Below are 22,142 nucleotides of genomic sequence, written 5' to 3'. Positions count from 1 at the left end.
CACCACTTATCCTCCTTTCCTTTCTCCTTTATTTTAGCCTATATCTCCTTTATCTTTACACCTCCCCCCACCTCCTCTTCTCCTTTATGTATATTCCTCAACCGTGCTTCATTGGTCTTGGACACAAACATTTACATTTCCAAAGCAAGTGTGAAATAGAGAAAAAAAAGCGTACAATAAGTAAAGATCGATTAGAATACACAGTCACCTTATTTGTCTCCTCTCTCCTCCTCTCTTAACACCTTCTCTCCTCTTCACTTTCTCCTCTTTCCCCATCAAGTCAACAGTTGTTCCTGCTGGTATTAAAGACCTTTGATCTCCATCTGTAGAGCAGCGATCAATAAGTAAACCACAGAGCCCGATCACATTCTGCTGCTATACAAACATCATCTATATTCATGCTCACGGTTTAAGTGTGTGTGTGTGTGTGTGTGTGTGTGTGTGTGTGTGTGTGTGTGTGTGTGTGTGTGTGTGTGTGTGTGTGTGTGTGTGTGTGTGTGTGTGTGTGTGTGTGCAGCAGAGTCATCCGTCACTGTCTGCCCAGTCACTTTATAGTCATATATTTAGATTTAAATGTATGAGCTATTGATCCAGGTAAACACACACACACAGGCAGAACCATGAAGTCATATTCTCCTCACCATAAGTGTCTGTCTCATTGATATAGAGAGCTAAAGTCCTGTCCAACTTCCAGGTGAACTTCAGTTCCACTTGCTGTCTTTGTGTTTGTTCAATTTTTTTATTTATTACACTTTATTGTTTATATTCTAAACCATATTTCTGTCTGCTACCATGCAGTAGTCCTAATGTTTAGTTTATGGTCAGAGCAGGGCATTTATAGTTATAGCAAATGCAGTGTTCTCATATAGATTAATACCATTATTTTCTGATTTATGTTAAGTATTAATTCAACCTGTTACAAGTTACTCCTGCTACGTTTTTTGGTTCAGAAATGTCAACTTTCAACGCACCTGTGCTTTGCAGAGACTTACACGGCCAACATTCTTTCTTAGCTACTGGACTGAGGAAACTCTTGACAAAAAGATTACATTTTTTTCTGGCGACTGGGTTGATGAGCTGCAGATTGACGGCAACCAAACAGACAATAATCTGTCTCCTTCCACTGCTCTGTAATTGAACATATCTTAAAGAACCTTGAAGCCAAACTAAGAGCAGTTTAAATAACACTGTAACATCTGAAAGTGCAGCTTGAATGCATTTCTACTGATCTTCTTGCAGCATTTTGGACATTGAGGTTGAAGTTTGTTACCTGCTGATTCATTATTTATGGGGGATAATTAAAAGAACTGTGTAATCCAGCACCAACGCAGGACATATGCCTGAAGGATGATGATGATGATGATGCAGGAAGTTTGAAGGGGTCAGTTTCCCTCCCAGCTCGGTCATCAGATATTCTCATTTCCAATCAGGTGGAAAAAACAGAAGAAATGGCTGAAATTAAGAAACTGCTCCCCAGCGATTTGAAAATAACACTCATCCAATTACAACAATGTCACGAATGCTTCACCCCGAGTGCTGCACGGTGTCATTAACGCGGCGGCTATTAAAGCAGATGCAGCGCTTTGTAATGTGGCTGGAGTTATAGAGGGATGCAGCCCAACTCCCCTTCCACTGACCCTGCAGCTAATGGGCCAGAACCGCTCCACCTGCTCAGTGGTATCACTGGATGAAGACGCATCCAGCCGTTTGACCAAACTAATAGACGGACACTCCATGATTTAACGGGGACCTCAAGTCTGCCGTGCTTTTGTGTGTGTGTGTGTGTGTGTGTGTGTCTGTACTTTTAGAAAGAGCAAATGGTGCCATGAAGCAGAAAATATGAGGGAATGAAATGCAGAAATGTCTCTAGTTTAGGGGTTTAGGACTCTATTTAATGGTTGGGGAGGCAATAACTGAGCTAAATCCATAAGAGTCGTTTTACCGTATGGGTCGTTTAACAGTAACGACTGATATTGGCAGTGATAGGTGTCAATATTTGATATTTTTCACTTGCATACATTCTGTGTAAGTCATTATGAAACTTTTAACTGAGCCTATAACCACCAGCCACAAATATGAAGCATTACTTTTGGAATCTACTTAAATCTGCATTATCCACATGTGTTTAAAAAAGGAAGCCACTTGATAAACTAGCCTCCTCATCTTTCACCCTGGTTTGATCTTTTAAAAAGTAATGTATTCAGACATTGAAGGCATATCTGCTTGTTTTATTGTAGTAGTTAAACAAAAAATGTACCATTTGGGGAAGTCTATTTGTTTGCTTTCTTTCCCAGATTTAAACAAGATATGTCTAACCTCAAGGCATTAAGTCAGGACGTGTTGAGCCTAGTTTAGCATAAAAACTGGAGGCAGGTGCCAACAACAAGAAGTCCTCGGAGTTTAAAACCCTGGAGTTTTCCAGCTAAAACAGCGTTGGTAGGGTTTTCAATAGTCTTAAGACGTTTCTCTGCCTCCTTTTTTCCTGTAAATCTCATTCCAAGTTAATACCAGAACATCTGAAGGACCCTGCTGTTGTTTCACAGAAAGTCAAGACTTCAATGTCCTTGAGATATCAGCTCGGATCTCGTCTCCTTACCCTTCACATCCTGAACACTAATAACATGAAAAGCCAATTTGCCAACGTCCTTGTGTGCTTACATTCATTCACTCTGTATTCATTGCGTTCTTTTATTTTTTTCTACTCCCTCCTGATGAAGTCTCTTTTCACTTAGAAGAGTTTTCAGTTTTTCATTATTGTCATATGGCTCAACAGTCTGACATTAATGCTGGTAAAGTCAATAAAAAGGAACTGATCTGGAGGTAGAGGTCACTCTCACCTTGCTAAATGTGCTGTGTGCATGATTGGTGCTGAATGAACTGAAATTCCTTTTAATGTGGTGCGGTATTAAAAAGGACCTTGGAAGTCTGATTCACACGCACTAATACACACACACTGGACTGAAAAATTCATTGCAATGAAATTTGATGGTCTGCACACAAGAACATGTTCACCTTCTCAGTGGTTTCGTATCTAGCTTTTTCTCTTTCTGCCATTCTCTGTGGTTTTTTTCATTTATTTGTGTATATTCTTTACAGCCTTAACCTTTGAATGTGTTTGTGTTTTGTGTCCAGGACCCAACCTGTGTGGTCAGCCCGGTCATCGACATCATCAACATGGACACTTTTGCCTATGTGGCGGCTTCGGCTGATCTCCGTGGAGGTATGGAAATACTTCACCTCCATCTACACTCTGAAAAAAAAACATGGCTCCGAGACACCTTCAGGGTGCCTTTTGATGACGGAGAGAAACACCTGAGGAGGGAACCTTTCATGATGAGTTCATGAACCTGTTCTCTCTGCCGTGAACCTCAAACAAGAACACTTTTGACGTATTTTCTTTTAGCAATGACCCTCGAGATGGTTCTCCCTGAGTAGTACTTTCTTTTAATGTAGTCTTTATTGATTAACGCTGGATCAGAAATATACTTATATATATATATATATATATATAAACTGTCCTGACTATACTATTAATGTATCCTTTAGTACCGCAAATCCCTGTCCATTTGACTGTAACAACACCAGGGATAACAATTAAACCAGGTCCATCCCATTGTATCCAAACTATCGCTGTCAAAGTCCGACATAACGCCATCTACACACCTAACAAGGTGCAACAAAACATTTCAGTGCTCCAACTGTTGTTAGCTGTCATAACCTGTGCAAAGAATGATTGGGCATTATATTTATAATTCATCTAAAAAAGCCAGAAATTGCTTCTCCCACTTTGCAACTTGCAACATGCAGAGCAATGTTGGCTCTCTCCTCCATCATATCGCAGCTACCAACTCGTCAGTGCCCCAGACACAGACGTCATTATTAGACGTTAAGAAAAACTGACGTAGAATAAAGTGTGCAATAGTTGGCTTTGGGCAGACGGGTCGAACAAACACAGGACGTTAAACTGGGAGAATGCTTTCTGCCTCCCATGTGAAACTAAAAGTCAAAGTTGACTTATTTCGTCAAATCAATTTGTAGTCATGTTGGTCGTTAGTCTGTCAGGTCACCATCAACCACGCTCTTTTCCTAACCCAAAGGAAGTATTTTTGTTGCCTGAACCTAAAGAAGTTTATTTTGAATAAAAACTAAGCATGTAACAAGGGTATATTGACACGTCCAAACTGGCGCTAGAGGGGCATTTAGAGCGTCATAGTTTGAAGGACCACTGACCAAGCCTCTGTGTTTGAGGGGTATTCAGTGTGAATGCATTGTGCAGATTGGAGACCTCTTTAAGACCTCTTTTTATCCCATGAGTGTCTTCCATTTGAAAAAGGCTGGTTCAAGGATAATTATTTGTGCGTTGCTGAAATGCAGTCTTGAAAGCTTGAAAACCAAATAATCACTAATAGCTCTGAAAGTGGAGGACGCAGATTGTGTGTGGATGAATCAGTAACTGCCCTCGCAGATTGATGACGCAGAGCGGACCATCTGAGGAGGACCTTTTTCCTTTTCTAGCTCGACAAGCTTCTGCAGTTACAAATGAGCTGAAACCAATCGGCCTGATAATGCGTCGGAACAATGCGCATCTGTGTCCGCCGCCCGTCTGTCATCCCTCACTTTTCTCTGAAGCCAATCTCTCCTGAGAGCTTCATCGTCCCTCTCTCTTTCCATTAGCCTGTCTTATTCCAATCTTCTTCTCCTGGTAACAGCAATCCGCCAATCAATGCCGATAATAGCGCTGTCCGAGGCTCTCACTCTGTCTTTCTCACGCACACACACACACAAAAGGAAAGGCAAAATCGATGGTCAAAGTTTGGCTCACGAAGGACATTTTAATTATAGATGAAGCTGTCGCTCATAACATAAAAGAAGATGGTTATAAGATGGACTTTCATTGATTCACACGGACCCAGATGGTGAAGCGCACATGCACACCCACAGATGGGGTATGGGGCTGCCTTATCAGCAAAGACGCACACACAAGCCAACACACACGTGCACACACTCGTGTTTGACTGCTTGTACGTCCACACACACTACAACAAATGGATTATTGACAAAGGAAGTAAAAGATAATTCAAAAGGCATAAACCAAACTTGGAATTGTGACATTAAACACACAACTATCAGTTAAGTGAATGTATAGATTGAGACCAATTCTCTCTTCATTGTGTCTGTTTCTGAGCCTCCTTTACAGCATCAGCAAAAATAAATTTGGCTCACCTCCCACTCTTGAAATGCCAAACGTTTGGTGATTAGCCCTCGATGTCTGATACTAAAGCTCCGTCTGAATGAGACGCACTGAGCTTTCAACTAACTTCAATGTAAACCCATCTGCTTCAGTATTCAGTATCAGAGCAACTGATGATTATAGAGAGTGAGAAGGTCAGCGTAGAGCAGGTGGGTGGGGGGGGCGGAGGGGGCGGGGGAAACAAAACACAGGATAAGGCAGAAAGATTGTTGTTTCCGTCCCGTGTGAAACCAACGTTGACTTATTCCACCGTTGTTTTGTTATGTCATTTATGTACTAAACTAATGCCAGTTCTTCACAAACGCACTTATTTTAACCCAAACCATGATCTCCTTCCGAAGCCTAAGCGAGTACTTTTGTTGCCTGAACCTAATAACTTAATTAAAAGTAATTCTAACATTTGTTGCAATTTTATTTAGAAAAAAACACTGTATGCGTGTGTAGAGGGTAAACTGTACATTTCCTGTGAACACAGAAGTTTATTTTGAAAAGACAGTATGCATGTTACGAGTATAAACTGTGTGTTACCTGTGTAAACGGAAGTTTGATTTGAAAAAACACTGTGTGCATATAACGAGCCTTAACTGTATGTACCACTATACATTTAATGAGAATATAATGTATGTTTTTTATGCTTTTACTCTCTCAGGTTTTGATTGGAGTCTCCATTTCAAGTGGGAGCAGCTATCAGCTGAACAGAGAGCTCGTCGGACCGACCCGACCCAGCCACACACACACACACACACACACACACACACACACACACACACACACACACACACACACACACACACACACACACACAGTACATGCATTATAATGTCAATGCATGTACACACACAAATGTAATATAGAGAGTGTGTGCACATCCAAGTAGAAAAACGGAGAGAGAGAGAGAGAGAGGACAAGGGAAGGAATAGAATCCAATCCTGATGTTTAGAAAAGAAAGAAAAGCTGACACAAATGAATCAGCTGTAACGTTCTTTCAAAACCTGGAAGCTCAAGCTGGTTTTGGACTTATAACGTTCCAGCTCCTCCAACTACTCACCCAACTAGTGAGGAAGTTCAGAGAGTTCAGTAGATAGATACATAAAAAGTTCCTGGAAGAAATTTGAGGCAAGCTTTTAACCCCGATCTTCTCCTCCCACTTTCAAGCTCCAGTGGAGAGTTTTAATTGCTATATATATATATATATATATATATATATATATATATATATATTTATATGGAGGGTTTTTGCGTGAGTGTGTGTGTGTTCACTTGATCTGTACTGAATGTCTGTTGGAGAAAAAGGTGCCCACACATTGTAATGATGCTCCCAAATGAGGTTTTCCATATGTAGAGTGAACCTGTTACTGCACAGAAAAGAAAGAATAAGATGAAAGTTTGGTTTCTATTCTCACCAGTCCACACACACACACACACACACACACACACACACACACACACACACACACACACACACACACACACACACACACACACACACACACACACACACAGTACCTACAATCCATGCATATACTGCCATCAAAGAAAATTGTGCACACTGCCTATTGTAGGACACACCAATAGTCATCATAAAAGCATGAAAGCATCAGTTATTTCATGAGAAAACATATTTAACACAATGCATAAGAAATGTTTGCAATTAAAAGTATATGATCCACAAACATTATGTTACTGTAGCACAACATTTAAAACTATATGAATGTGGCAGGATGCACCCGCAATCATAGACTATTACAACAAAGCATAGAAACAGAAACTAATAAGAAACAGATAATAAATTAAAGACAGCATACGGCAACAATCGCTTACAGACAAATGCGTCACTGTTATTGCTGCAGCGCCCCCTGCTGGGCGTGGACGACACAAAGAGGAAGGCAGAGGAGCTTTAAACAAACACACAGTTATGAATAATAAACTTTGGCACTGTTCCGCCTTCATAAGTCAGATCGGTGGCAGGAACCCAGATTTACTGCTGTGCCAACTCATGACTGTCTGACTTTGTGCATGTTTTATTTTAGTGGAGGCAGAGTTTACACTTACAGAGATGGATGGGTGGTGGTGGTGGTGGTGTGTGTGTGTGTGTGTGTGTGTGTGTGTGTGTGTGTGTGTGTGTGTGTGTGTGTGTGTGTGTGTGTGTGTGTGTGTGTTATGATGCAGCTTGTTTATTATGATGGTCTCTCTCTGCTTAGTTGTCTGTGCGCTGCTTCTGTCTGTACATGGTCAACCTGCGTGGGCTGGACTGAGTCAGCGGTCAGTCTGGGACACCATGCATTCACCAGCCTCTAGGTCTGGCCTTCACCACCGCAGCTAGCATCACAAGCTTTAGCTATTGCTGTAAAATAAATCGAGTAGACGTATTAAAGGGTCATTTTTCAACATATTCTATTATGTTTTTGGCAGTCGCTTACTGGCTCCAATGTACACTAAAAAGTTCTTGTTTTTACAGGTGGCAACCTCCGGTTCTACCGATTGAAGTTAATGCAGAAGTTTCTTAATCTTGCATTCTCTCCAATGTCCACCAGGGGGCGACTCCTCTGGTTGTATAGAAGTCTATGAGAAAATGACTCTACTTCTCTCTTGATTTATTCCCTCAGTAAACATTGTAAACATGAGTTTATGGTCTCAATCTCTAGTTTCAAGTCTTCTTCAATACAGCATGATGTTCATTTAGTAAATGATGCTCCATTTAGAGTCAAACAGACCATAAAGCAGGGGATGCTTTAGGGCGGGGCTACACACTGATTGACAGGCTGCTACCAGAGACAGCGTCTCTACGTCACTACGCTGCCTTCAACATATGGTCACCGTTGTCTTGCGGCTGCTGGTTACAGCGTTTTCCCTCAATACTGTTTTGGTCACACAAAAAAATGGGAATATAGGTTGAAATATACTGAAGTTACCTTTAAAGCTGTATAAATTGAAAGATTCAACTACAGTGCAAGAGTAAATGAAAAATGTTTCCACCAACATTAGCATGAAAAAATCCTTTTTGCATGAAAACGTTACCATTGTTGTAAAACCGCCATGACGCGTCTGACAAATTCAGAAAGTCGCCTTCGTGGATCGGTCCTCACAAAGATAGAAGTACAACAGCACAAACACACAAATATGCATAAGCCTTTTCTCATTTCATTTATTCGCAGAGTTATTTTACGCCATTTAATTTCCTCTCTCACACACAAAGCACAGTGTTTAACATACACACAAACTCCTTTACACACACAAGGACAAATTGAGCTTGAAAAGGGTTTTATGTGCTTCCGCCCACACACACACACACACACACACACACACACACACACACACACACACACACACACACACACACACACACACACACACACACACATACAGACACACACACACAAATAGAGTGCTATTTGCGGGTGGTGACGGCAGGATAATTGTTGATATAAACAGAGGGTATTTGATGACACGTGCTGGCCCTCAGCTATTCACTCACCACATTGTCCAGATCATGATTCAGCCTCTGTTTAGAATGAATGTGTGTGTGTGTGTGTGTGTGTGTGTGTGTGTGTGTGTGTGTGTGTGTGTGTGTGTGTGTGTGTGTGTGTGTGTGTGTGTGTGTGTGTGTGTGTGTGTGTGTGTGTGTGTGTGTTTGTGTGGCTCTTGTCTATTCTGAAAAACACAACAAAAATGGTGAATGAGCCGTTTTCCTTTTTGGGTTAATACGATTCTGGAGAAATTTAAGCACAAAAGCACACTCATGTCTCACCTCTCCTGTTGTTGTTTCTCTCTGACAGGACTCCCATCATCGCGGGCGGCCTCTTCGTGATTGACAGGTCCTGGTTCAATCACCTCGGCAAATACGACACGGCCATGGACATCTGGGGCGGGGAGAACTTCGGTGAGTCGTCTCTTTACTGCAGAACACACTGATAAATCATGACAGAGGGAAAGTGGAATCACAGATATAAGCATTAAAGCATGTTAACAGTTAGCGTTCAATCAATCTAGACCTCCATCTCTTCTCTCCTGTCAGCTTTCTCAATGTTAAAGAACAAAGTCTCACTTTTACATCAGATTTTGTTTGTAACGCAGTCATAGTGATGCAAACTGTTTTCTGAGACAGAACGCACAGGTTTGAATGTACGAAGTTGGTCCTATTTTTAGGCTTCTGCAACTCAGATAGTGTGACAGTATGTTTTTATCAAGGATCTGCCAAAAGGAGCTGCTGAAAGTAAAAAAAAAATGGTAATCTCACTACATGTCAACACATAGTGAACCCCAAAAAATCAGTCAGTTACTCATTTATTCAGCTTCAACATTTTGGTTGAATCCATCGAAGGTCTACGAACTGCAACATCATCACCAAATAAATCTAATTATTTCAGTATATGTCCGTTTATATCATAGTGTCAATGTACTTTATATATCATTTGGAATGTTTTTTAATATATTATTCTGAGCGGTAATATGGTGGACTTTAAAACTACCCAATCCTGTCATATAAACCCTAAAATTCAACATGTGAGCCATAGAAATCCTCAGTAATATCAACTATTAATATCACTTCTTTAACAGCAGCTGAGTGAAGGTGAACTTTTCAATCAGTAGAGAAAAAAAGCGTTTTACAGTCTGACATCCATCCAGCAGCAACATCTGGCTCTCCTGCTGCTGCCTGCCTGCAGTCATCTGAGCGGTGTGTGTGTGTGTGTGTGTGTGTGTGTGTGTGTGTGTGTGTGTGTGTGTGTGTGTGTGTGTGTGTGTGTGTGTGTGTGTGTGTGTGTGTGTGTGTGTGTGTGTGTGTGTGTGTGTGTGTGTGTGAGCGCTCAGTAACAGAGTGTTTGAGTCAGTTAACTGATTGCTGTGCTGCTGCTTTTCTCAGATCAATGGAAGACTGTTAGCCTGTTTTTCCTCACTTTCTGACGTGCACACACATGCACACATGCACACACACACACACACACGCACACACACACACACACACACACACACACACACACACTCATTTGCTCTCTGTGGCGTTTCTGTCAGTCTCACAGGCTCCATGTCAGTATCTCAGTATCTCGCTGACTTCTCTTGTTCTCCTTTGTACTCTCTGGTGTTTCATCTTTTCTTCCAATCTCTTGTCTTCCTCATCAAACCCTGTCCACGCTCTCATTTTTCTCTCTCTCGTCACTGTAAAAACTTTGTAGTTCGCAGCATCTCGTTCTTTGGGGAAACTCTTCTTCTTCTCTTCTCTCCTCGGAGCTCAGATCGGAGCTCTGTCAGTTTCATTACGCTAACGCTCACGACACACACGCCATGCAGAGAGAATGAGCACAGTGTAAGCAGGTCAAATGAACACACATCCAGTGGTACACACACACACACACACACACACACACACACACACACACACACACACACACACACACACACACACACACACACACACACACACACACACACACACACATGCAGCGGTAATGCAACCCCACATTCACACTGAATCAGACAAACTAGTTCAGAGTCCATGTGCAGGAGAGAAAAATAACAAGAAGACAGAACTTCAAACAAAAAACAAGCCTGATTATAGACAGAGAGAGAGCAGGTAAAGTTACCATGACGACACATGTTAAATTGACTGTAAAGAACTTGTATCTGGTCCTGAACCAGTCTCAGTTTAATCCTGATCCCCTATGTGACCTCAGAGAGAAGCTGGTCTGTTTCTATAAAGTTATTCTTAAAGCTCGTCATCAGAGCCACCGGGTCGGATTCTGGAGAAACCAGATGCAATCATGCAGGTTCACTAGAATCTTCTTCAGCTCAGACTTCAGCATAGACCAGTCCACCGTGGACAGACCCAGATCCAGATCCAGAAGAGACCAGTCCACCGTGGACAGACCCAGATCCAGATCCAGAAGAGACCAGTCCACCGTGGACAGACCCAGATCGTACTACACCGCAGCCTTTGACCTGCAGTTGGAGCTCCGGAGGGAGGAGGAGAGCTCAGCTCCCGGCAGCAGCAGCGTCTCCTCCTCCTCCTCCAGGAGCAGAGCTTCTCCTCTCTGCTCACCGACACCACGTTGCTGGAGACCCAGGCCGAATTGCTGGAAGATATGCATGGGAGAACCAGAACCAGGACTGAGAGGAGCAGACTGTCAGACCCTGCTGTAGTAAATTGAGAGGTTTTCTAAAGGGAGTCTGGTGCTCAGAAACACTACCACTTTAGTCCACAGGGACCGCCAAAATCAACACAAAATGAAGTTCCTAGTAACAACTTAAAGTTAGTAGAAAGTTTATTGATACAGGAAGAACAGAATGTCACCAAGTTCTTCACATTTAAAAGAAAACAACAGACATGAAATGCAGACTAAAGATGAGTTACATAAAAACAGGAAACGTTACTCTTGCTTTTGTTGGGCCTCACTGTTGAGCTTTCTTTGACTTGCTTTGTCTGTCTAAACACTTTGTAAACTCTGTTTTTAAAGTGGCTATATGAATAAATGTATTATTAAATGTTATTATTATTACAACACACGCTCTCACATCTATACTTGACATGGTGTCAGGGTTGTTTTGTCACTTTGTTGGACTGAGAAAAGAAAAAAAAAAGATGTTGCAAGAAAAAGAAAAAAACATTTTTTCAGAAGTGGCTTGGAATGAAGGTAAAATGAATAAAGAAATACAGACAATAAACGTGTTGACTATCGGGTGTTTGCTTTGTTGCAGAGATCTCGTTCCGGGTGTGGCAGTGCGGTGGCAGTCTGGAGATCCTGCCCTGCAGCAGAGTGGGTCACGTCTTCAGGAAGAAACACCCGTACGTCTTCCCGGACGGAAACGCCAACACGTACATCAAGTAAGTTTCATATTAATGTCTGAATTTACCATTTTAGGGGGATATACCAAGACTAAATCTGATATATGATTGAGATGCCAAAGGACTGTTTGATTTCTGTCAATTTGTAGTACTTGTTCTTGTAACTTGTAGTACAATAAAAACTGTATTAGAGTGTTTGGGCTGGAGTTTCTTCTTATCCTCCGAAGTTCTAAGGCACAGAACTGATCTAAGGCTGTCCTCTCTTAGGCGATTTGTCGGTCGTTTTGGTCTTAGTCAACTAAGGTTTTGTTTGTCAATTAGTTTACGTTTTTTTCATGCTCAGTGACTTATGTTTCCAAGAATCTTATGAGTGATTCTCTGGAAAACACAAGATTTAAACTGGTGCTTTTGTGTGATTCTTTGTGGAGAACCTCAGTCTGACAGATCTGTCGAGTGTAAGTCAGCAGATGAAGTTTTGGACCATGTCTGTTCTGTTTGGATTCAGTTGGTGTTCATTGTTGAGCGCACAGACGCTATCGGGCCAAAACACCTGAGCCTGAACCACAGCACAGTTCTGCTCCCGAGCCCGATTAAAAAAAAAGTAACCAGCTAAAGTCTTTTCAGTCAGTAACAGACGTTTGTGACTCGATCCCTGACATACACCTCCTCCTACCGAATGTTCAGCGCAGCCCAAAATCTGTCATATGCCATTGCCACATGTATTAAACAGAGATTGTATAACATTTCTCCTCATTAATGAGATTAATGAGACTCATTAACGGGAGTCGGAAGCCTGTTCTAGGAAACTGCTGTCAGGGTAATTTTTTTCAAATCAATAAGACAAAACTGTCAAATGTTAATGTTCTAATTATAATATAATATCTTACTTTTTTGGCTGATTTCATAATGAATATAAATGAACTATTGATTGATAATCTTTACATACAAACTATTTGTCATTTTCCTAAAATGATTTGGGCAGAACTAAGTCATTAACCTACCTAACTAACTAATAATCCAACTAACTTTCCTGCTGACTGATTCACGGTCTGATAAAGCACACAGGAAACATTCCGCTTGCACTCTTCGCTGTGTGTCGCCGCGGCTGAAGGAGCTGCTTCCATCATTGTTAGAGTGGATTTACAGCTGCCTGGGAGCCTTTGAGCTGCGAGTACAATATCATCCTATTAGCGTAAGCTGTATTCTGTTCTCTGCCCCTTTCAAACTGTTCAAACTGAAAGATGTTTACAGGCAGTCCAATGATCCATTAACGGGACTAATGTGCTCCGACTGTGTGTGAATTGATCTCGTATTAAATAGATTAATCATGGTTACAATAAGGATGCTGGTTCCATTCAGATATACAAACTGGAGGTGCACTTTTACTGCACGTCGTGTTCATCAAAGTGTTGTGCAATATGCAACAAGAACAAAGAAATAGTTTGGAATTGGGAGACAGTGTTTGTTTCTTTCCCCGAGGACACATAACTCTTTAATATTCAAAACTTTCTTCATCATCCCCCCTTGTTAGTGAATATCATAAACCATGTGTAAGAAGTGGACGTGGATGTTGTGACGTCATTTATTGGTTTGTGGACTGGCGTTTTTAAAGCCTGGAGTTTGTCGCCTTATAGGTTTTTTTGCAACCAGTGAACGAAAGTGACCATATTTGGACTGAGGAGATGTGTAGTAGAGATGTTGTGTAAGGCTCTGGTAACAACCTGTCAAGCCCGCCCTGAAGCATCCCCTGCTTTATGGTCTGTTTGACTCTAAATGGAGCATCATTTACTAAATGAACATCATGCTGTATTGAAGAAGACTTGAAACTAGAGATTGAGACCATAAACTCATGTTTACAATGTTTACTGAGGGAATAAATCAAGAGAGAAGTAGAGTCATTTTCTCATAGACTTCTATACAACCAGAGGAGTCGCCCCCTGGTGGACAGGAGAGAGAATGCAGGTTTAAGGAACTTCCCCATTGGCTTCACTTTTGCAGAACACGAGATTGCCTCCTTGTGAATATCCACAGAAAGGCCAATATCAAGCTCATTCATATATTGAAGGTGTTATGGGAAAACTTGCAAATGACAAACTGAAGAAGAAGACAGAGAGAATGCGCTCATAGAAATCTAAATTACAGCGCTTCATCACAAGAACAACTCCTGGGATCCAGTGAACGCAACACACTGGTGATATATCTGTCGGAGTTTATTCCTTTGATAGTTCAGTAATTCAGCAACCTCTACATGTGAGCAAGGCATTAACACTGCCAGGGTTGGAAGTTGGGTTCCCTTTGCACCCTAATAGGGGGGAGCAAGGCACCAACGCTGCCAGGCTGGATGGTTTCAGCTCAACGGCACTCCGGAGCAAAGCGCCTCCACCAAACGGCTCATATAAACTTTTTGTTTTGTGTCGACCAGCTAATCCACACCAGCGCTGAGACTTTTCCTCTTCCAGGTGGGGGTGTTCAGACTCTCATGAAGCTCCCTGACGATCGTTACCGAGGCAACATCTGATCTGTGCGGATGACGGCGACGATGGCTTTTTATTCGTATCACGATGACCTGATGTTTGTGATCAACGCCGCTCGCCCCAAAACAAAGCTGCAGTTGTCTGCTCGCATGTTGCTCCAGCGGTTAATTAGCTGGAGCCTCGACGCCGGCAGTCTGGGTTATGAATATGCTAAATAAAAAAGATCTGCTTAATAATTCGATTACAAAGATTACGCTGTTTTCCCTCCCTCACAGAGGCCTGCTGCTGTGGCTTAGTGTGTGTGTGTGTGTATATATGTGTGTGTGATGATTGATTTATTTTAATTGTAAGCCTGTGTGTGACACTTATTTATGTTTATACGCCTACAAGCATCTCATATCCTCCTCTCTTCCCCTTTCATTAAACCGCCACAGCCAGTGTGTGTAATGCCTGTAATGGAGGGTTTCTGTCATTTCAATGAGATAGTTCACAGCTCAGAGAAACTCAGCTAATAGCTAATTACTACAGAGAGACAGAGAGAGAGAGAGAGAGAAAAGGAGCGAGAGAAGGGGAGTAAATGCAGGGGGGAGAGATAAAGAAAATGTGCTCCGCTGTTTGTGAATAAAGCGCACTGAGTTTAACAGCCAAACTGAATGAGGGATACAGCACTTGGAAGGATTTACAGCAGGTATAAGCCTGCAATATGTATCTGGATATCCAATCTGGACGAGGAAAAACAACAAATAAATGGTGGGTGTTTTCATCCAGACCACATGTAGAGGTGGGCTGCTCTCTCTGCAGCAGCTGGCAGCAGGTGAACACTGCTGATGTCTGTTTTTACTGCTTTCCTTCCCTCCTCTTTCATGCAGCTTCTCCTCTATTTCACTGTGGTAAAAATATCAGCTGGGTCCACACTGTTCATGGAGGAGAGGACGGGCCTTGTTCTTTTCACTTCACATCCTCTTTACTCTGGGGTTCTCAAGCTTTTTTGAATGAATGCCTATCTTCCCAAATAGATGAAAAATAAAATGTGATAATGCTGCTTTCAGTTGTAATGACCGTCACCTATCCCTGCCTGCCATTATCAATCCAAATGTATTCAGGGCAGGCGGAAACTTCCAGTTCTGCCGAGTGAAGCCGATGCTTCATGTCTTAAAGCTGCATTATCTCTCCTGTCCACCAGGGGGCGACTCCTCTGGTTGTATAGAAGTCTATGAGAAAATGACTCTACTTCTCTCTTGATTTATTCCCTCAGTAAACATTGTAAACATGAGTTTATGGTCTCAATCTCTAGTTTCAAGTCTTCTTCAATACAGCATGATGTTCATTTAGTAAATGATGCTCCATTTAGAGTCAAACAGACCATAAAGCAGGGGATGCTTTAGGGTATGCTTCAGTTTACTCCATAAACCAATGGGTGTCGTCACAATGTCTACGTCAACTTCTTATATAAAGTCTATGATTCAGGCTCAGTTTTTTTCTGGGAGAAAGTCAAAGTGTTCCTTCAAGATTTTTACGGTAACACAAAATGAGTAATTGATATAAACATGGTCATTTTGTGAGTGAAAAATACCTTTTAATGAGTTTCAGCCCAAGTATGATATGAAGCAAATGGCTTTAATTCTGTGTGTGTTTGTGGATACAGGAACACACGTCGCACGGCTGAGGTGTGGATGGACGACTTCCGTCTCTTTTACTACTCTGCTCGGCCTGCAGCACGAGGGAAATCATACGGAGAGTAAGAACACACACACTACAAACACACACACTTGATTTTCACACTAGCTTGGTTCCAGATCTCTGAATTGGCCGCCAATCTCCAATCAGGACTGGTGTTGGGCTAGTTGGTGGCTGTTTCTCCAGTTGGAAAAACACCAATCTGAGTTTTGTGGGTCAGGTTGGGAATAGCAATGCCATCTTCTTGTGGTAGAGACAGAAAGACAGCAACAGAAAACCGGTCACATCTGGTGGTTAAAGATGATTACCATTGTAGTGCAACATTCTCTTTTTTTGTGTGTGTAATTCTCTCGGCTATAAGCTGTCAAATAATGGAAGAAAAAATGCTCCATTACATTGCCAATTTCAATGGCAACCAGGATGAATTGGCACAACTTTACAGATTGTTGCTACTTGCAGAAGGTGAGAGAAATACAAACTCCTAAAAGAGAGTAAAGTGCTCCTAGCAGCATCTGCCGATGTACTTCATCACAATAATTAAACTCAAATAGGGCCATAAAGTAGCCATGTGTATTGATTTACAATAGTGCTCACAATGGACTAACACAACCAGAGATACTAACAGGAGTGAATAGGGAACGATGATTCAAAGCCTGGACATTTAACCGTAACATAACAAATGTTTTTGCTGACGTCCAATAGTTAAAGTTAAACTAAAATATAGCTTTTTTAATCCATCTTTAAACATAAAGCCTTTAACCTAAAATGAATGCAATTTACATCGGACCAGAGTTTGGTCCCCAAACAGGAGGCGAGTCCCCACAATGTGATAAACACAAGAATCACGAAAAAAACACAGCAGAAACAGAAATTAAAGCCCTCAACTGTGCTCAAATGTCAGCGTTTATCTGTCAGACGCAGGTAAACAGTGACATTTAAACACAGCTGTAGGGTTTCACCTGCCTCTCCACATCACAAGCTTCCATTATTTGTCCAGGCTGTAGGTCTGTTTTTAATTATAAGTAAGAATTTAGTTATGCCTGGATATTTTAAGACCATTTCCCCTGGTTAATTAATAGTGACAAGGGTTCTGGATATCAGATTTGTGTTCATGTGGCTGCTTTATTCTTCATCTGACTGTCAGATTGTGTGTTTGTTTGTGTGTCACCAGTATCCGAGGCAGAGTGGAACTGCGCAAGAAGCTCAAGTGCAAATCCTTTAAGTGGTACTTGGACAACGTCTACCCAGAGCTCAAGTAAGTGTGTGTGAGTGTGTGTGTTTGAACTTATCTGTCCAGGGAAAGCTTCTGCTGAACAAGCAACTGAGAGAGAGGAGAAATGTCAAGACTGACACAGAAACTGGATTTATTACTGTCTGGGGCATTTTAAAGATAAGATTTTTAGGTTAGGTTTTTGGTCTGTTTATGTTTTGTAACTTTTAAAGGGGAATGCCACAGAGTTTACACGACAGGGCAGTTTATTCATCAGCCTGGAGGAGCTTTGTCGAACCCCGTTACGCCACCGTAATCAACTGTTTTCATTTTGAATATTCTGTCTTCTCCCTTTGGCTCTGTCCCCCAACTTACGTACCCTCAACTTTCCCAGAGACATGAAAAGTAAACTAGCTATAATTAAAGATGATAGGTGACAATACGAGCGGTTTGGTTCCAAATCTGTGGCTAGTTTTGCCGATCTTATGATACGGTCAGAACATTTTTCTGGCAAAACATCTACTTGCATTTCGTAGGTAATATGGTTGTAAATGATGCAGCTTTTAATCGAACGCTGCACACCTCTGCAATGCTTCGTTGTCTGCAAATGTGGCGCCCAATGCACGTCCTGTCCACAGTGAGCGTACACCCGCCTTCAACCACACTCAGTCCATCTTCATGTCTTTGTGAACACCTCATTCAGCGTCTTTGCATTAAATCTCTCCCTTCGTCCTGATTGGCTGAGCTCCCACAGACCCTGTAAACAAACACACACATATAAACACACAATAACACTCACCAACATCACAAGCCCTGGCAGTGATTGTTTCATGTACATACAGTATATGCATTTTACACCAACAAAAATGCCAATACAAATATCTTAAAGACACATAAGCGCTCTCATTTAAACATTTTCTCTCTCTTTCAAACACACTTCAACACACACACACTTAAATACCCATTTATCCACTGAAGGCTGGTGTTAATCCCCCAGAATGGAATTAACAGGCTTGCTCTCGGGGGAGGACGGACCTGACCCTTAAAACGCAGAATAACCTTTAACGGGTTATTAAAACAGAGAGAGATAGCAGATTGAATTAATGCTACAGGGCTTAAGCCCGAGTTTATAGCGCGGCCGAGAATGTAACAAGAAAAGACTGAGAAAGTTTATCAAAGACGAAGATTGGGAAGAAACTTTCTGAAGTAATGAGTTTGGAGAATCGTGGCCTTAAGCGGATTCGTTAAAGGTGCAATCGGGCGCGTCGTTTTGATGAATCACTGTCAAATTAACTGTGATATCTTGATGTAGTTAATGAGACTATGGTGGAGATGATTGGGGTCTTCTGTCTCATCTCAGTGAGGCTGTGAGTGTATCTGAAAATGAAGACGATACATCCTCTAAACCCAGTTGCTTCCACTTTGGGTAAATGTGGTTTTGCAGATTATAGAGTCACTTAGATCCACAAAAGTAATATTTTTTCACTTACCTTTAGTAGTTTCAAGCTATACAGTTTTGATTTTATACATAGCGTCTATTATTCCATATAAATGGAGCCCTGAATTATGTGTCGTTCCCTCCATCAGGGTCCCAGACGACTCTGACTCTCAGTCCGGGGTGATCAAACAGCGGCAGAACTGTCTGGAGTCCTGCCGGCTGGAGGGCCAGGAGCTGCCCGTCCTCACGCTGGCCCCCTGCATAGGAACAGACGGGGTCCCCGCCATCAACCAGGTGAGCCAACCAGGACAATAGAAAAAGAGTGTAACGCAGAAGATGTTGCAGCTCTCCCCCACCACGAAGAAGGATGAAACTAGGAGAAAGTGGACAGTGAATACATCTAAAGACAGATATTAAAAAGGTTGTCAAATCATCCGATGCTTATAACCTGGGGGTTTTGAGTCGTGTGTGGATTTTCATTCCAAACAATACAGCAGATGGATGAAGTGTCACCGTCGTTGTCATGTAAAGCCAATGTATCGTTCTTAGGTGATCATAGCATCTTTCAGGTTGTTCTGATATTTCCTTCAGTACTTGTATCCAAAGGTGTCTGCAGCAGATTACTTATATAGCTAATTACAACAAAATACTATATATTATTACTATATATAAAATCATTAATAACAATCTATATTTTTATAGCCAATTTCTTATAGACTAGGTAAGTTAAAGTGCTGTGCATTTAGCGAGGGGGTGGGGGGGGAGTCCTGAAGGGTGGGGGAGGAGTTAAACGGAACTCCGAAGAGAAGCTAATTTCAAATCATGCTAGCTCTCTCAAATCGTACAGTATAGCTTTAAAGTGCTGTGCATTTACAATAAATAAAAACAGAAAATAAAAACAGAAAACCTTACTTTTACAAATAAAATAAATACACTTACATTTTAAGTTTAAATTGAACAATTTCAATGGATGAATAAGAACTGGAAAACAGTTTACGTTTAAAATGGAAAAGAAAAAAAGTGTTTAAAGTCATAGAAGGTCATTAGAAAGAACCCTGTATGTGTAAAACATCAAATGAGCTGTTATAAAAGAAAGGCCTTGTGTATGTGGGTATATGTTTTAAATGCTGCTTGAAAATGTCAACAGAAGCTGCCTCTTTAATGTGACTTTAAGGAACTAGAAACCCATAAAGCCATAAACTATCATTATCATCAGTTACTATTATGGACAGAGACATGTTCCTCTATTTCCAGCTCCTTAATGTTATTTTTTTGCCAATAAAACTCCCACCATCAGAGTCATTAGAAAGATGCCATAACCCCATTAAATCATACACACAGGGGCTCTTACCTCTAGCTGTACTGAGAAACAGGAAATGTGTAATACCCATCATGAAGTTTGGTCTGAATACTTTTCCATGTATATGCTTTTGCTGCTTGAAAATCTCTATGAGTTGCTGGAAAACAAAAACAAACAGTTATTCATTAAGATGGATGAAGACATGTTTCTCACCTCAGCTCACTCCTCTCACTCTCACTCTCATTGATCATTAGCAGATGTGAAAGAGAGAGATGTCAAACTAAAACATAATGGAGTCCTCAATCGAGAAAGATTAATGCAGGATCTTTTATATGACTGATGCTTTTTGATGATTTTTGAAGATGCTCGAACAACAACAGCAAAGTTCTAGTTGAAGTATGATTCAAAAAACACCCTGAAACTGGGGAAAGTTTTCTCTCTTGACACAAAGGATTCATTAATTAACAAAAACAGAATTATGTGTAATCCACAGGACAAATGTAGTCCTATTCACATTCATAACCCACAGAGGTTGTTATATTTACATACAGAAGCACAGCTAGTTGTAAATACCTTTAAAAGTAAATAAATGACTGGTGTGATATATCTTTGGATTATAATTAATGCTACAGTTCTGAAATAAGTGTATAATAATAGTTCATAAAGCCAGGTAATTAATAATTTAAGGGTAAACTGCAAGTCACCTCTTGGCAATAAATAAAGATAATAAAACTTTATATTAAAACATTGTATTTGTACTTATATTCACCTATATTTTCTATTTCCCCTTTGTTTTTTCAAAATGACCAGAAGCGGTCCACATTTGGTCAGTGTGAACCGATAGTCCACTGTTGGTAATATAGGAGTGTTTGTGTGTGTGTGTGTGTGTGTGTGTGTGTGTGTGTGTGTGTGTGTGTGTGTGTGTGTGTGTGTGTGTGTGTGTGTGTGTGTGTGTGTGTGTGTGTGTGTGTGTGTGTGTGTGTGTGTGTGTGTGTGTGCGTTCTGCCTTCTCTCCGCCATAATTAATACCCGTAGGATTCTCATTATTCTGTGTTGAGAGCGAGTGTGGAGGCTGTGTTCCGCCCTAACAAGCCGCCTCGCAGAGAGCCAACATGTCAGCAGCAGAAATGCCTGAAGGCTGGGGAGGCTGGCCTGTGACTGGAAGGTTGCAGGTTCAAATCCCTGAACTAACAACGACTAAGACGTGTGCCTGTGCGAATGAAAAACTCTCCCTTATCAGCTGCTGTAGAGAAGCCCTGAAGGAACGCACTTAATCCGTTTGTTAATGTACACAAGTCTGCTTTGGCTCCAAGGTGGGAATGTCTTTTAACAACAGAATTAAATTAATTCTTTTAAGTCTTGCTCCCCTGAAAAGTCAGTTTTTCTTCCCCTGGTAAACTAATCAAATTAAAGGAAGCAATCCACATTAAAGGATTATATATTTATTTGTTTACATCCTTGCAGTTGTTGCTGATACTTGGTGTAAAAACCAGGACAGAGTCCAAACACTTACAGTAATTCAAATATTGTGTATTTCTTCCTGAAAATAGTCTCTTAATGCCTTGCCAAAAACAACCATCTCTGAATATATCATTTAGTCAATCTTGTCAATTAATGTGTGAACAGTAAGGGTTGCCATTTTGCACAAATTGGCAGCCAATTGTTGGCCTTTGGTTGGCAATCAATTCTTAGCATAAAAATAGGGCCAAAAAACTGCGATATGTGCACTGCAAAATGGATATTTTTAAAGTATTGGGTACATAAGTGATATTTAAATATTGCTGGTAAAGTCAACATCATAAAAAAATGTGCAATTGATTTAACTGATTAAGAGCCAGATGAACCTGAACGGGGAAAAAAGGGCAGCCACAAGCTGATGCCCGGTTGTAATCCCGGAATTAATTTTTACAGCCATGCCTTTATTCATATCATCCAGTATATCTGCGTTAATAGTACACAAGGTCATTATTTTACTTATGTGATCTAAACCTCATATTTGGAGATGAAAGCTAAA

At 41.2% G+C, this 22,142-nt stretch overlaps 1 protein-coding gene across 1 annotated transcript in view; it reads left to right on the top strand.

Moving 5' to 3' along the window:
* galnt14 (UDP-N-acetyl-alpha-D-galactosamine:polypeptide N-acetylgalactosaminyltransferase 14 (GalNAc-T14)) overlaps window positions 1–22,142 on the top strand; it is a 157,541-nt gene that overhangs the window by 122,685 nt on the left and 12,714 nt on the right. The window contains exons 8-14 of the mRNA XM_054619043.1: window positions 3,133–3,220; window positions 5,901–5,978; window positions 9,021–9,131; window positions 11,942–12,068; window positions 16,149–16,241; window positions 17,352–17,435; window positions 18,978–19,122. Coding sequence (XP_054475018.1) covers window positions 3,133–3,220; window positions 5,901–5,978; window positions 9,021–9,131; window positions 11,942–12,068; window positions 16,149–16,241; window positions 17,352–17,435; window positions 18,978–19,122 — 726 coding nt within the window. The remainder of the gene's footprint in view (window positions 1–3,132; window positions 3,221–5,900; window positions 5,979–9,020; window positions 9,132–11,941; window positions 12,069–16,148; window positions 16,242–17,351; window positions 17,436–18,977; window positions 19,123–22,142) is intronic.

The sequence above is a fragment of the Anoplopoma fimbria genome, chromosome 18 (assembly GCF_027596085.1).
Source record: "Anoplopoma fimbria isolate UVic2021 breed Golden Eagle Sablefish chromosome 18, Afim_UVic_2022, whole genome shotgun sequence".
NCBI lineage: Eukaryota > Metazoa > Chordata > Actinopteri > Perciformes > Anoplopomatidae > Anoplopoma > Anoplopoma fimbria.
The sequence above is the reverse complement of the archived record's forward strand: the minus strand, read 5'-3'. Positions and strand labels throughout refer to the sequence as shown.